We start from the raw sequence: 15031 nt of genomic DNA on the forward strand, positions 1-15031 counted from the left end.
CATTACGGAGCTTCTAAAAGAATTTTAAGATACTTGCAAGGTACCATGGATTATGGAATATGGTACAATCCCACTATAGACTCGAAGCTTCATGGATACACTGATAGTGATTGGGCCGGATCGGTAGATGACATGAGAAGTACTTCAGGATACACATTCACACTTGGATCTGGTGTATTCTCATGGACATCAAAGAAACAAGAAACGGTGGCACAATCGTCAGCCGAAGCCGAGTACGTCGCAGCCGCAAACTCAGCTAATCAAGCTATATGGCTAAGAAGAATACTAGAAGATATGGGCGAGAAACAAGATGAAGCTACAAAAATATTCTGCGACAATAAGTCTGCAATCGCGATGGCAAAGAATCCTGTGTTCCATGGCAGAACAAAACATATTGACATCAAATATCACTTTCTACGAGAAGTCTCTGCGAAGAAAGATATCGAATTAAAATACTGCAAGACTGAAGAGCAAATTGCAGACATATTCACCAAAGCACTCCCAAGATCAAAGTTCGAGTTCCTACGTAACATGCTCGGAGTAACACCGAAAAACATTAAGGAGGAGTGTTAAAATAGTAATGTTTTTCTAGTTTATTCTAGAATTAATTAAATATAGTTAGTAGATTAATTAATTAGAAGAAACTAGAATTAGCTAGTAAATATTAGATATTTTAGAAGTATTAACTAGAAGATAGGAGAATATGTAGAACTTACTAGAGGGAGTTGATCACCAACATTTGAAGCCTATAAATAGGCCAACATGTATTTCAAATCCAATGTACACAACACACAAACAATCTCAATAATACACATTCAACTTTCTAAAAGAAGTCTTCTTATATATTCACTAATTCACACTAATCACCCCTCATCAATTAAAAAATAATCACTATTTAAATTAAATTAATCTAAAACTATAACAAATCTAACACATTCAACAAAATGAAACTGCTCAGTGCTGACAGTGTTTTGAACATATACATTAAAACTTCATCATTCTACATCTAAATAATATAATTAATTTCCATTAAGCCATAAATTTTCTTATCAAACAATTGATCATAGCACTAGATCATAACCAATCAGATACCAAGATAATTTCCTGTACATTTATATATTGACAATACATCTTTTTGCCTATTACTCCACTTTAAATATCAATACTATACTACATAGCATTTGTTCTATTGGTTTTAAAGTGGTAGGTAATATATCAAATCATCGATCGATTAATGAACTAACTGGAAGAGCCCTGGAAGTCAAGTCTAGCTACCTACTAACTTGATAGGATACGGAGAAAATTAATTAACGAAATAGAACATTTAAGGCTATATTCTCTGAAACAAACAACCCTGTGGATCCCACATTTTCTTTTACCGGATTATTTATTGCAACGTGACTTCATGGATGTCTTTTAAACAAGTCACCAGAAGGTTAAATTCAACCCATCGGACTCAGCTAATTTTTTGATTTGGAAAACGCAAACTAAACAACCTAGTGTCCACACGTAGAAATTAAAATGAGAAATTACCAAACTAACTCGAAGAATTCTTATGTGCTAGACTTGATTTTCACTATATTTATTGCTATTTTGCCTTAAGTGAATACTATGAGTAATGTTGATAATTGGTAAAGTTGTCATTTTTGACTTATAAGACTTCTACAATTTACGTAGTATTTACGTACTTGATCATTGATCAAGTCTGTCTAGGTTGTCCCACCACGGTGGAAACTAAAGAATTTCAAGATTATTTTATATAATAAATTTTAAATAATAAAAAGGGATAATAATGACGGATGACCAAACGTTGAACAAAATTAATGGATCGAGATGATACCATCCTTATGTACTAAAATGATAGGTGTGGGTCGTCCTATATATAATTTATATCTTTTACCTCTAACGAAAGTCACTTGGCGTGTATATAAATTATTTTCTGCCTAATTATATCAAAACTTGTTCAATATTATTACCATTACTATTATCATTGTTATGCCTATAAAAAAAGGCCAACGACAAGCTTTGAAATCTTATGCTTATTAGTTTCCAAAAATGAACTCAAGGCAACCAACTTTCTCATCATTTTCCTCTCTCGCCGCTTTCCTATTTTCTGGTCTTCTTGTTATATTTCAAACTACTAATGCTATCATCTCATCTTCCTATTATAATGGAAATGAGGCAGATCACCTGTCGTTGTTGTCGTTCAAGTCAATGATCACCCACGATCCTTATGGAGCTCTAACTTCATGGAACAGTTCTGTGCACTTCTGTGACTGGACAGGTGTTACATGTGGGAAGCGGCACAGAAAAGTAATTGTTTTGAATGTGACTTCACAAGGCCTAGAAGGATTATTGTCTCCTCATGTAGGAAACCTCAGCTTCCTTCGTTTGCTTGCTCTCAGGAACAACAGCTTTCATAAAACCATACCCCACGAACTCGGTCGTTTGTTTAGGTTACGTGTTCTTAATCTTGAAAGAAACAAGTTTAACGGAGTCATTCCAAATAACTTGTCAGGTTGTTCAAACCTTGAAACGCTTAGGTTTGGTATTAATGAGCTAGTTGGAAGAATACCCATAGAGATTAGTCTCCTGACCAAACTAACTATTTTAGTAATGGATGGAAATCGTCTAACAGGTGGAATTCCATCTTTCTTGGGGAATATCACATCATTGAAAATGATCTCCTTTCCAGATAATCCGTTTGGTGGGACCATTCCAGACACGTTTGGCCATTTGAAAAGCTTACAAGAATTTTACTTAGGTGGCTGCAACTTAACTGGTACAATCCCTTATTCTATTTATAACCTTTCACTCCTTACTAGATTTTCTTTGGCTGACAATCAGCTGAGTGGTAGTCTTCCACTGGACTTTGGTGCAATGTTACCTGAGCTAACCGCACTTCAATTAAGGAATAACCAACTGACCGGGATTCTTCCTCCCTCCATATCTAATTGTTCTAAGCTAACAATACTCGAGATGATCAGCAATAGTTTTAGTGGGAAGTTGACTGTCGACTTTTCAAAACTAACAGATATTTTGTATATAGCCTTAGGTAATAATCTTTTTGGAAGTGCAGAACCGGATGAAATGAAGTTTATTGATTCTTTAAACAACTGCAGCAAATTAGAAAAGTTGTTTCTGTATAATTGCAATTTTGAAGGAGCGCTCCCAAGATCAATTGGTAATCTTTCTGATCAATTATCTAATCTAGATTTATCGAGAAATAAATTATATGGAAACCTCTCGTTAGATGTAGGTAATCTAGTTGGCTTGACTCAGTTAAATTTAGCTTTTAATAGATTGACCGGAAAAATCCCCTCTACCATTGGAAAGCTTCAAAAGTTACAAGTTGCCTTATTGCGTGAAAACCAATTTTCAGGGAAAATTCCGGATGCTATTGCAAACTTGTCATCGATTAATATACTTGTTTTAAGTTCCAACAAACTGGAAGGGGTTATTCCGTCTAGTCTAGGAAATTGTTATCGTCTTGAGGGGTTAGACCTACATAACAATAAACTTGGTGGCAACATACCGAAACAACTTCTTCAATTTTCATCTCTATCCATAGGATTCGATCTTTCTCAAAACAACCTATTTGGCCCACTTCCATCACAGGTAGGAGGCCTCAAGATGGTAACTTATATAAACTTATCTCATAATTATCTAACAGGTAACATTCCTAGTAGTCTTAGTGGTTGCACTAGCCTTTCATTCTTATACATCCACGACAACTTATTTCAAGGTATGTTACCACCATCATTAATTTCCATGAGGGGATTGGTAGAGCTAGATCTTTCTCATAATAATTTATCGGGTCAAATTCCTCGATTTTTGGAAGGGTTTTCATTACATGTATTGAATCTTTCATATAATGATTTTAAGGGTGAAGTACCAGTGAAAGGAGTGTTTTCCAATGCAAGTGCAATCTCTATAGCGGGCAATAGTAAGCTTTGTGGTGGATTGGTAGAACTTGGCTTACCCAAATGCAAGCAGAAGGAGAAGAAGAAACATAAAAAGAGGTTTCCGGTATTTGTAATAGTCTTATTGATTGCTTCCTCGCTTTTGGTTGTATCATGTGTTGTGTATGTTTTATATAGAAAGAAAAGAAAAGGTCAATCGTCTCAATCATCTATAAACGAACGATTTTTAAAACTTTCCTACAATCAACTTCTCAAGGCTACTGATGGTTTCTCTGAAACCAATTTGATTGGCAAGGGTGGGTCAAGCTCTGTTTATAAAGGACTTCTTGAACTCGATGATAGATTTGTTACAGTGAAAGTCTTGCATCTTCAAACTCGAGGAGCTCACAAAAACTTTATAAGAGAATGTGAAGCATGGCGGAGTGTTCGACACAGGAATCTATTGAAGATAATAACATCATGTTCAAGTGTTGACTTTCAAGGAAATGATTTCAAAGCTTTGGTTTATGAGTTCATGTCTAATGGAAGCTTACACGATTGGCTACATTCAAGTGTACACGCATCCAGACTTAACTTTCTTCAAAGAATAAATATTCTCATTGACATTGCATCTGCACTTGATTATCTTCACAATTTTTGTGTACCAACCATTGTTCACTGTGATTTAAAGCCTAGCAACATTTTACTGGATGATGATATGGTGGCTCATGTTGGAGACTTTGGATTAGCTCGATTTCTTGAAAGAAATTCTAACCTAAACAGTACATCTACTGGGGTGAAAGGAACAATTGGTTATGCACCTCCAGGTAAAGTTATTGTATTCCAATATGCTCATCTTTGATATACATTACTACATCTTTTTAAAGTAATGCTTATAAGTTGTAGAATATGGTTTTGGGAGTGAGATGGCAAGTAGCGGAGATGTCTACAGTTTTGGAATACTATTATTGGAGGTGATGACCGGGAAATACCCGACACACGATATCTTTAATGAAGGCCTTAGCATTCATAAATTTGTTTCCACGGCCTTGGTGGAACATGCAATAATAGATGTGATCGATAGTGATGCAATTACTTTGCAAAGTACTGAATCAAATGCAAAGAAAGTGGAGGAGTGTTTGGCTTCAACTCTCAAGATTGGAGTGTCTTGCTCTGCAGATTCTCCAACGCAACGGATGATAATTGAAAATGCTATCCATGAATTGCACCATATTAAGGATGTTCTTCAAAACATTCAAGGTACCGTGCCATCTCTTTGTAACAAATCATGTTTTTGATTTCTGCATTACTTCTTTGATTTTTCTTTTTAGGTTATCGGTGAGACGGTTCAATTTGCCCGGCTCCCTGGAATTGAGGAAATCAAAAATTAAGGAGTACGTGATGGGGTATATGTCAAGTAATAAAGGGTAACTGTTTCTTATCGAAACATGTGTATAAATGTTGTTTAATTTCATAGGTAGGTAATGTATGAGTTTGATGGTGTAATACGTTGAGTAAAAATTTTATTGTTGGAAAAAGAGTTGGCTTTTGTTACAGTTTGTGATTTCTCCTCTCCCTCTCTTTCTCATCACTATTCACATAATTTGTTAGGGGGATATTTGTTGTGCTGATACATTAGTTGGTGTTGTTTTGCTTGTTTTTTAGTTCGTATTTGTAATCTTGTTACTTTGTTAGTATTGATTGTTCATAATGCAACTTTGTGTTTTATGAAGGGTACTTGCTTAAAATAGATACGGAGTATATAGTTATTGTATATCCATAAATTTCAGCTTGACCCCTTTGGCACAAATGAGTTTTGACCCATACCCAAACTGTATAAAAAAAAGCCGTTGCTATCGACATTGAACAAGTATGTCAAGTTAGTTAGGACCGAACACTGTTCTTCTATTCGAGGAGCTTGGCAAATCTGATAAATAGTTCTTGTGTGGTTCAAAGTCTAGGCTAAACTATGCCTTAAGTAGCTAAGTTCATGAGACGATTTCAGCTCATTTATGGGTCAACCGGTTAATTTTGGATATAGTTTGCTTCTTCTTGGTCAAATGGCAAGATGTTAAAATAAAAATTTAGATACAATATGCATTGAATAAATTGCAGTATAGCAACGTCTCTAAAGGACCATAAAATAAAAATTTAGATATAAAGCTATACAGCTTAAAATGGGCGTGAAGTAACTTTATCATTTTCGTCCTGCCTAATTTGGTAATTTGCAACAGCTCATTCTTATATACCCAATTATCACATAGCTTATAGTACATACTCGCTATTTGAGGTGTCTGATGGATCCAACTATAAGACTATAATTGCGTTCAACAAGATGAAACTGCTGAGTGCTGACAACGTTTTGAACACACATTAAAACTTCATCATCCAACACCTAAATATTATAATTTCCATTCAAGCATAAATTTTCTTATCAAACAATTGATCATAGCACTAGATCATAACCAATCAGATAACAGAATGTGTTCATGTACTTTCATAATCCAAAACTACATTGGTACTGGAAAATGGATATACAAATTGTTGTAATGATTTTTTGTCAACTATCAAGCTATATGTAAAATCTAATACATCAAATTTTATTTGGGGAATGTTGCTAAACATGCCTCAAATGTATGCCTGAAAATAAGCCTGAATCATACTTTACAATTTTTGACCAAAGGGATGATACATTCACTCTCTTTGTATCTTCAAATTAGACAAATTTGTAATGCATACTAGAGTGCCCTACTCATCGTTTTTCATATCGGGATCTTGTAACATTATTCTGTGACCCTTATAACCTCAGAGTCTTTTGTTTTATCCTTATAGTTATAAGAGAAACATTGGTTATGAGGGATATACTACTACAACTTTTACACCAATCAAAAATCTGCAATCACAACATCACAAGTTCTGCTTCACCCAAATAAGTTTACAATACCATTCAAAAAAGAGACTGCAATGCTGTTCACTAATGTATAGTTTCACTAATCCAACATGGCATTTCATAGAGTCTAAAGTAAAAAATGTGCAGCCTATTATCAAGTACTAGTTTATAACCCGCGATTTCGCGGGATTTTTAAATAAGAGAATATAAATTTGTCAAAGATGTAAAATAATTGTATTCGAATAAACTATCATCCATTAGTCAAATATGAGATAAAAATGGGTGATACAAATCGATAATGTTATAAGGGGACTTGTATAGTAAACCACAACAATAATTCAAACAGAGTAAAACAATGGTGTAAGCAATCCGTAGCAAGTAGCAAGTATGAGAATAAAGTGGAATACTACTGACACTGACCGGAGATATCATGTTTGTGGATGTGATTTCCAAACATTATTTAACGCTTCTAGTCGCTTGTAGTACGCATTAATTGGCAAAAATGAGTGCGAATTGTTTAGTTGTAAGCTTTTCTTGCATCTTAATCAATGTGTTTATATGCAACTATTCAACTTGCATTCCTGCAATAAGATAAAAAGATGTTAAGAAATGCAAACATGTAATGAGAATATTTGGTTAAAATTTGTTGATAATGATTGGGTTATTAATGTATAACATAATATAACTAATAAATAATACGGAGTAATAGTTACCTAACCTTGTGTTGTTGTAGTTCATGTAGTAGTGGTCTGCCTCTCTTAGCGAGAGGTCGGGAGTTCGACTCCCGTAGGGTGTAGCATTAAGGGAATTTGAATCCTGATTTAAAACTGCAGTTAAAAATTACCCAACCAAACATATACTGAAAGTCCTACCTCAATAGTTATACATGATTATAATGAAAGCCCTAAATAAGAAGTTAAAAATTATAAAGATCATCCTATACACAAAAAATATGTAACGATATATATTTGAATGAATTTCAAAGAAATAATTTAGTAACACCATAATCAAATGTATGTTTATTTAGGTTTGCCGAACAACTTCCTACATTCCCCTACGATACTATATGCTACACTTCCCCACAGCATTTCCATGTTATTACAAGTGATAAATCACACAATTACATTAGTAATGCGCATATAAACACTGAGTAGCCAATTATTAAACATATGTTTGTCAACTTCTTTTTCTCCAAAGATCAATACATATCATTTACGGAACTTGAGGTAGTTTGATTCACATTTAGAGTCAAAGTATGACAACTAATAATAGATAGAAATTGCTAATTAGTAAGTTGTTCCAAACTGACCTTTGTTAACTCTTATGAGAAGTTTCACGAACAAAAGTTGGCAAAGCTGTCAATTTGAACATAGGCTCTTCCATAACATTTTAATCTCAGCCTCTTGATGTTCCTAACACACCCAAAAAAGACGTCAACTGCATAATTTGTCAGTTTTAGCCTACTACTGTGAGGGCGAAGAATAGGTAGCCATAAATGAACAATATTTTAAGTTCGATCGCAATGCATTTTTTTCTTCTTCTATAGAATAGATCCCTTACTATAGCTAAAAGTAAAACTACCTCGGTATTTGGCATTGTGCCTCCATTATTTCTCTGTATTACTTTTTGAGTAACTGCATGAGTAACAAACTCACTGAATCCATAACGCTCTGATTGGGGAGTCTGCTAATTCCTTATGAGCTATATATATATCATATACCTGCACACAAAATATTTTATTAAAAACAAACTATACACATATCAGTGTGCACCAAATAATATATGGGTGGTGGTCTTCTGAAATATTATTAATTAGCTGTTAAATCTTCAAACCACCAAATTGATCGAAAAAGTCCACTTCATAGACACTCGGTATTTTTTTCTATCCCATAGACTTATCTTGGTCTTTTTCTGGAAAAGGGACAACTTAAATTACTCACAGAAAACTTTCTGAAAAGTGTTTATCAAATCGACTCTTTGACTATGAAACCCGTTAATGAGAACTGTGGTCGCCATCCCACCGAGTTCTTTGTGAGTCCTTGGAGATCTTGCGCTTCCTGATAGTTTATTCCATTTCTGTTCAATCCAATTAATTAAGGCCCATATCCACCTATAGATTCATCACAAAAAAAATAAAAAAAATAAAAAATAAAAACCCATTAATATTTTTGTAAAAAAGTTATAAACTTTGTTAGAAACAAAGACTCAAAATAGTTGGAGAGCGTCATGAGGCATAAGATGACGGATTAAAAGTGTAGCTACTTATTCATCTGGAGGGGTAGATGAAGCATTACCTATTGACCGGTCACCCTATTTGCCTGGCTCGACTATCTTGCCACCTATATTCTTTCCCTGAAAAGGAGTGTCCCTTGTGCACCAAGACTTATAGTAATGCATATAAAAGTGTCTCCATCCAATATTTCGATTTACCAAGAGAGATGTTAAAAACTTGCAAGCCTTTAGAAAATTTTAGAGAGTAATATTTTAATCTACAAAGACCAATTGATCGTAACTTTATTGAGAAATTGATAATATTGTAATCCACAAAGACCATTGGATCCTAACCTTATTGACAAATTGATTCTAACCTTATTCAACCAAAAAGAACACAATTGAGTTGATCCTAATTTATCATTTGCAATCGCTAAAATCAAACAAAACATTGAAGCAATTGACGATTGAAATAATTAATGTTTGAAATAGTTGATGTGATCTATGTAACAAAAATTTCGATTAATAAACATGACAAAAAGAAGTAGTGTCTATGCTGCGATATTGATGGTCCAACACCAATCAAAAAATGATCTTTATTTAAAATCAAGGAAATCAACAAACTGATATATTGAGGGTAAATACCTGATCTGCTATGCGAATCTTCAAGAAATCATTTCGGATTCCACCAAAAGAAAAGATTAATAAACGATAATTGTGAATATGCAAATAACAGTTGTTCATCACGTCGCAACCTCACAATAGATCGAACTGTTGATATGTGTATCAATTCCAAATCGAATCAAATACGTCTCAGACAATGAAGAACCCTAATTTGATATTGGTAAGCTTCGTCATGGTTTCTGGTACGTATCAAATACTACTTTGGAACCCTAATCTAAAATACGTATCAATTACGTATCACTCAACTTATGAACCCTAATTTTGGAGGCCTGATTTTGATTTTTGAAGATAAATACTGCTTTTGTTTAGAGGTTCTAAGAGCGTAAGTCGTTTACAGAGAAGCGAGAAGGTGTTTTGTGATGGTGAGAGTATGAACAAATAAGGCGACGTTAGTTTTGGAGCGGTTTTTTTTTTTTTTTAATTTCGTATTTCGTATTAGAAAGGGTATAAGGGTAATTAGGAGGCCTAACTGCCTTTTAGAATCCTAAATGACGACAACAGTATTTTAAAAGGTGGAGATTAAATAGGCTTAAACTAATCCAATGGCTCTAATTATGCCATGTAGACTTTTTAAAATTTTGTTGACATCATTTTAGTTTCTAATTAAAGATAAAAGAGATTATACTCCAAAGATACATATATCAGATTGCACCCATGCATACATACTACATTACTGGGCAAGAAAGAAAGAAAAAACAAGTATTGGTCTAACGAAAACGTTCAAGTGATTCAAGGCTTTCAACATACGCACCATAAACTAAGAAATCTTGAGGGCACCCTTCAACTGCCACAGTTGTGAATCTTCTTTCATCCATATTGTATAAAGAAATTTCACCCGCATCACTACTGCGCAACAAAATATCCCGATTGCTGACTTTAGCATAGAACTCGTAATCTGGCTCATTGACGTCGTTTTCAATGATACAAAGTTTCTTCCAAGACTTAGGAGCCCCATACTCCTCCATCACCCACAATTCATAATCGACTTCACGATTGTGCCACCGAACACAGATAACAGCAGCTAATTTCTCACCAAGAGCAAATAGCTCTGAACACGTTTCTTTAACATGTTTAACGGAATCAGGAAACTCAATAACATGAAATTCTTCATCAGCTAAACTAAAGGCAGCAATTGAAATTCTTAAGCGACTGCCTCCTACTATAAAGTGGAGATTATTGTTTAAGAGTACCCCTGGAAGTGGACTACAATAATCATGTAGTTTCTTAGGGGGGTTAGGAATATTTCCCCATAAATCGTTACGTACACTATACACGTGTACAAATTTGGTGTCGCGATTAGAATCTGGAATGAAAATTATTTTATAATCATCTGTAGAAGAATCATAACCAAATCCATATGTATCCCACTGTTTTCCAACTAGAACTTTTAAGGTCTTTTTTGTGGTTGGATTTACTAGATAAAGGTTATGAGTTCTATCATAGGCTAAAACAAGCCCGTTGCAAGACCCTAGCATATGATAACATAATTTCTGTAAATGTAAATTCAGGGGTTTAGCAATTACGGTTGCGGGTGTGGTTTGAGTGTTGAGTTGCTTTATATCAAGCGAGTATAGAGAATCATCACCATCAACATTTGAAAGTAACATGAGGTGGGTGGCGTCAGGATTGGGATAGTTTTTCTTGAACTTTTGAATATGGGTTTTGATAAAACCAGGACTGGAAATCAAGGAGTACATACCATCGTTTTGAAACCGATTTGAAACGGCCTAAGGATTTAGGTGGTAGAAAAAGAAGAATTGATTTGATTAGGTCCAGTGGAAGGTGACTTAGGGGATACGGCTCCCTATTAATCATGTTGATCATGGGCAAGTGCAGCATGAGCCAAGAAAGGAAGTTTCCTTAAAGATCTTCCACTCAGTCCCTGGTTGAAAAAGTTTTTAAAAAAACACATTACTTTGCTAAGAAAACATCAGTGTTGTGTAGTTAAAAGGCAAGTGGATACACATCTCACCTTACATTCCTCGGCATTTTCAATCAAATGCTTGTATATGTTAAAGTTAAATTGACTATCTTGAGCTATTATTGCTGATGCCAAACTGCATTTCAAGGATGCATAATTTGGAAGAATCAAGTGACCACCATCATTCTGAAATAGGCACAACATAATATGTTCTTTACTTAATTATTTATTTAGCATATAATATAAATCACCTAACTACGAACCCTATTTAATTCAACATACAAACTCACCTTTAATTAGCAACAAGGTAATCGTAATTGCAATCAACAACAATCATACAATATGACGTCCTTCCTCCTTTATACCTACAATCCAAGCATATAATAGTACTCAACATTTATAATACATAGCATATATTCACTCTATGTGTGAAAGGTTTAAGCTCTTATTTCTTAGCATTTAACCAGTTAACCACTTATCACTAAAACATAGTATATCTCTACTCTTAGCATTATTTATCCATTTCTTCTATTTAAACAACTTTAGTTGTAGTTAATTCAAGATCATCCAATACCCTGAATTTAACAAATTAGGTTTCGTATAAAGAACCCTAATCTATCTATTATATTATTCATCATCTTTCTTTAACAATTCGTCAATTATAACATTCATATCATTTCTAGATCTTTTTATTTATTTTCCCCAATTTGTCAAACTAGGGTTCATATTAAGAACCCTAATTTTTCCTTCAACCTTACTATATTCTGCTTTTATAAGTTTATTTATACGTAACCATGACTTACATATGTATATTACTCATCTTCCCAAAATTTGTAAGTTAGGGTTTATAAACCCTAATTTTAAATTTAAATGGTAACATAATAAATAGAAACATACCTTAAACTAACACTAAGACTTCGATTTCACTTTCTAAAGAAAGGTTATGTTTGATTTTAGCTTCTTCCTTTTAATTCTTCATCACCATCGTATCCTCTCTATCTCTCTAGTGTTTTAATTGAAATAAACGACAAAATTGACCAAATAGTTAACAAAACTGCATAAATCATCCTTAAACGTCAAATAATGTCTCAAATTAGTACATGTCTTAATTTCTGTTAAACTCCTAGTTAATACACGTTAGTCCCTAAAGTTTCTTAAAAATTTCACCCATAATCCTCCTTATCATATTATTATATTGATGAAGTCACTGCCATTTTATCATTCCCAATCAAACCAGGTCTCGAATTCTTACTTCTTTTTAATTAATTTATATTTATGTGGATGGATTTCTACCTCATCGTGCATATGCAAAGCCTTATATGCCTTTAAAGTCAAACTGTTGTGCATATCAAGTAAGAATTTTTTTTTTTTTATTTGATGCAATTTGAATTTATGTTCATTTGAAATTATTATTTACATGAAGTATACCTTTATTGCCTCGTCACATACTGTGAATTGACGGTACTCCAATATGGTTCGCGTATTTTCAAATTGGTTCGTCATTTTATGATAAAAAAAGGTTGTTGTTCATCATGTATTTTTGAGCTTTTTCCAAAATCAAAACCTTAGTTTTTTGTGATTTGATAATCATTATGATTGTCATACCGAATTGTGGGTGTGTTATCAATATTCTCTTGAAATTGTTTTGTTTTGTTTTATTTTGGCCGATCTTTGGGATTCGAAGTACTTCGTAATTTATAAGATACGCAAAGCAAATGATGTAAATTACTATGAAATATTTACAATACAAATTACTGATTACATTTAATTGGTGTTAAATGCTGATGTGTAGCCATACCTACTATACCTACTGATAAGGTGATTTTGGCAGTAGCAATAGTTAATATTCCGTAATGTTTGATCTAGATGATATCTTGATTATCAATGTCATGTATCCAGTATCATGTGTAGTTCAATCAATTTTAAAGCTTCATTCATTTAGATTAGATTGAAGGTTTCACTAAAGCTGTAACACCCCAGGTAAACGTTCCCCGTAGCATGATATTGTCCGCTTTGCAGAGATAGGGACGTACCCTTGTCTCCCCCGTAAGTTGCTCACGGATTTTTCTTGGCGACCACACACGACGAACACTTTCCCAGGAGGTCACCCATCCTAGTGAGCACGCTTAACTGCAGAGTTCTCATGAGATCTACTGCGCTTGTGGTCCCAAAACGCGTCATGCTAAGAAAGGTCTCCACACCCTTATAAGGCATGCTTCGTTCCCCTCTTCAACCGATGTGGGACGGATATAACACGGGTGTTACAATCCTCCCCCCTAATGGGACACAGCGTCCTCGCTGTGCACGTTTGGTTCGGGGCCTGGCTCTGATACCATCTGTAACACCCCAGGTAAACGTTCCCAGTAGCATGATATTGTCCGCTTTGCAGAGATAGGGACGTACCCTTGTCTCCCCCGTAGGTTGCTCACGGATTTTTCTTGGCGATCACACACGACGAACACTTTCCCATGAGGTCACCCATCCTAGTAGTGCTCTCGCCTGAGCACGCTTAACTGCAGAGTTCTCATGAGATCTACTGCGCTTGTGGTCCCAAAACGCGTCATGCTAGGAAAGGTCTCCACACCCTTATAAGGCATGCTTCGTTCCCCTCTCCAACCGATGTGGGACGGATATAACACGGGTGTTACAAAAGCATCATCTTAAAGATGATGAAGAAGATTTTTGTTGCAATCTTTTAAAAACTTCAGGGACCAATCATGTATTTTTAACTAACTGGGAGTATAACAAAGTCAAAGCAAGGACTAATTTGGGATGTTATTTGGTATTTAAGGATGATTTATGCAGTTTTGTTAACACAAGGATAATTTGGGCAAAAAACCATAAACACAGGGACGATTTGGACAATTTTGTCTTGAATAAAATGTTGATATGGATTAAAAGTCTCGACAATTCAAGATTTATTAAATTAATTACATCTATCACCTTATAGTTTCATAACTTAACAAAAATTACCCTTTACTTTTGTTTTGATACATACTCTTCCTTACATAAGACCATTTGTAGTGGTAGTTCGTGCTGTAGGTTCGTGTTGTGCACTTTTTAAGTGACTATGACGTGTTGTGTTGTTGAGTGGAGTAGTGGTGGTGTTGTGAGTTGGTGTTGTGTTAGTGGAATGCTGATGTGACATTTAATTTTGTATTTTTCTGTTTTATTTATTTGTTTTGTTTTATTTTATTTTTATTATTAAACTAAATATTTGTTATAAAATTAAAAAAAAACATTAAATTAATAACATTAAACAAAATAAAGTACATAATTAAAAATTCAAAATAAAAAAATACATAAATTAAATACTTAATATAAAAAGATGAAATAACATAAAGTGAATCTAGGCATTCGTGTTTGCGAGTAGCCAGATGTTCTTGCACTTTTTGCGATTTTTGTGGACTTGGTGTATGCAGA

At 34.2% G+C, this 15031-nt stretch overlaps 2 protein-coding genes across 8 annotated transcripts; one reads left to right on the forward strand and one right to left on the reverse strand.

The window, feature by feature from the left end:
* Positions 1–1974: 1974 nt before the first annotated feature.
* LOC139895816 (putative receptor-like protein kinase At3g47110) lies at positions 1975–5541 on the forward strand. Of its 3 annotated transcripts, none has more exons than XM_071878362.1 (3): positions 1975–2782; positions 3050–4729; positions 4809–5541. In XM_071878362.1, the coding sequence occupies exons 1-3, from the start codon at positions 2056–2058 to the stop codon at positions 5198–5200; spliced, it is 2799 nt and encodes a 932-aa protein (XP_071734463.1). In that variant the 5' UTR covers positions 1975–2055; the 3' UTR covers positions 5201–5541. The 3 variants fall into 3 exon arrangements, with proteins under 3 accessions (XP_071734463.1, XP_071734459.1, XP_071734462.1); XM_071878361.1 differs by having other exon boundaries at positions 1979–4729; positions 4809–5162; positions 5234–5541; XM_071878358.1 differs by having other exon boundaries at positions 1975–4729.
* Positions 5542–7058: 1517 nt separating this feature from the next.
* Positions 7059–12595, reverse strand: LOC139895817 (F-box/kelch-repeat protein At3g06240-like). 5 transcript variants are annotated; one of them, XM_071878363.1, is made up of 9 exons: positions 12506–12595; positions 11899–11973; positions 11660–11794; positions 9649–11569; positions 8733–8902; positions 8374–8512; positions 8102–8204; positions 7511–7608; positions 7059–7373 (listed from the first exon to the last, which is right to left on the reverse strand). In XM_071878363.1, the coding sequence occupies exon 4, from the start codon at positions 11382–11384 to the stop codon at positions 10395–10397; it is 990 nt and encodes a 329-aa protein (XP_071734464.1). In that variant the 5' UTR covers positions 11385–11569; positions 11660–11794; positions 11899–11973; positions 12506–12595; the 3' UTR covers positions 7059–7373; positions 7511–7608; positions 8102–8204; positions 8374–8512; positions 8733–8902; positions 9649–10394. The 5 variants fall into 5 exon arrangements, 4 of the variants coding, with proteins under 4 accessions (XP_071734464.1, XP_071734466.1, XP_071734465.1 ...); XM_071878365.1 differs by having other exon boundaries at positions 7506–7608; XM_071878364.1 differs by having other exon boundaries at positions 7511–7619.
* Positions 12596–15031: the final 2436 nt, after the last annotated feature.

The sequence above is a fragment of the Rutidosis leptorrhynchoides genome, chromosome 3, assembly GCF_046630445.1.
Source record: "Rutidosis leptorrhynchoides isolate AG116_Rl617_1_P2 chromosome 3, CSIRO_AGI_Rlap_v1, whole genome shotgun sequence".
Lineage (NCBI taxonomy): Eukaryota > Viridiplantae > Streptophyta > Magnoliopsida > Asterales > Asteraceae > Rutidosis > Rutidosis leptorrhynchoides.